The following is a 1312-nucleotide window of genomic DNA, read 5'->3' as shown; positions in this document are numbered from 1 at the left end:
CCTAGCCAAAAGCTAAAATTAGTGATAGGCTAGTTAAAAGTACAGATAGCTAAAAGTAGTGAAAGCAAAGAAGTTGTTTAAAAGAAGCAGAATTCTAGGTAAAAGCTAAAAGCCTTTCATCTACCATCTGATTAAAATATAAATAAGTATTCTGAGACTTTTTTTTTCCCGCCATTTCCTCCCGTCACTGACTGAAGGTCATCGGTTTAAATCATGGGGTTTATAAAAGTCTTACCTTAACTACAAAATAAATCCACACAATGCTGTTGACGAGTAAACAACAAAACATAAACCGTGAAGCTACAAACAAACAGAAACCACGTTGATCAGGTGCAGCCTTCATCATGGGTAGCACCGCCCCCTTACATCATCATCATCACCATAACACGGAAGCAGCGGAGCAGAGGAGCAGGAGGGGGAGCAGAGGAGCAGAGGAGCAGGAAATAAACCCAGTAAACAGACATCAGTCAGCTGGAAGCAGGAGGGTGAGGAGGAGGAAACAGCAGCCAGAGAGGCGGAAGGAACATCATGGCGCTGATCCCCTGTCAGGTCCTCCGGGTCGCCATCCTGCTGTCTTATTTCTCCATCCTCTGCCACTACCGAGCCCTGGACATGCCGGCTCACCAGACCTACGGAGGCAGCTGGAAGTTCCTCACCTTCATCGACCTGGTGACATTTTCCCTTTCATTACATTAACCCGCAGCCTGCAGCGGAGCGAGCTGCGGCTGCTGCTCTCTTTGTTCGGCTGACACGAACCAGGAGCAGATTAAAAATCCTAAAACCACCAGATTAGCTCGTTTTCTGAGCGTGACGCGTGTCTGCGGTCACGTTAGGAGCAGCAGCGTGGCTGAGCGCGGGCAGGGGTCAAAGTGCAGCAGCTGAACCGGAACAGGTGTTGTGCTCGGAAAGGATCCGCTACAAATACCTTCCCCTGGGCGGGAGCGCGCCGCGCGCTCACGACTGACCTGTGGACAGACTAGAGTTATCAGTCCAGAGAAATGGCTTTTACTAATGACCGTTTCTTTAAATTGGTGGAAGCATTAATTAAAATTAACAACTAGCTGAACTGTAGCTAAAATTGGCAAAACAGTAGCTAAAAGCTAAAATGATCAAAATTCCTAAAAACAAAAAAAAAGCTAAACTGTTGCTGAAAGCTAAAATTAGCAAAAGAGTAGCTTAAAATTTAAATAAACAAACAGTACCTTAAACTAAAATTAGCCAAACATGTAACAAAACATTGGTAAAACTAGCTAAAAGCTAAAATGAGCAAAACAGTAGCTTAAAACTTAAATAAACAAATAGTAGCTTAAGC

The 1312-nt window shown here is 44.4% G+C and overlaps 1 protein-coding gene across 2 annotated transcripts in view; it reads left to right on the top strand.

Moving 5' to 3' along the window:
- Positions 1-392: 392 nt before the first annotated feature.
- Positions 393-1312, top strand: part of aig1 (androgen-induced 1 (H. sapiens)) — a 26761-nt gene continuing 25841 nt past the window's right edge. For both annotated transcript variants that reach the window (XM_037685970.1, XM_037685968.1), the window contains exon 1: positions 393-669. In XM_037685970.1, the coding sequence (XP_037541898.1) occupies positions 529-669 (141 nt within the window). In that variant the 5' untranslated portion in view covers positions 393-528. The remainder of the gene's footprint in view (positions 670-1312) is intronic.

The sequence above is a fragment of the Nematolebias whitei genome, chromosome 12, assembly GCF_014905685.2.
Source record: "Nematolebias whitei isolate Nwh7 chromosome 12, NemWhi1, whole genome shotgun sequence".
NCBI classification, from domain to species: domain Eukaryota; kingdom Metazoa; phylum Chordata; class Actinopteri; order Cyprinodontiformes; family Rivulidae; genus Nematolebias; species Nematolebias whitei.
The sequence above is the reverse complement of the archived record's forward strand: the minus strand, read 5'-3'. Positions and strand labels throughout refer to the sequence as shown.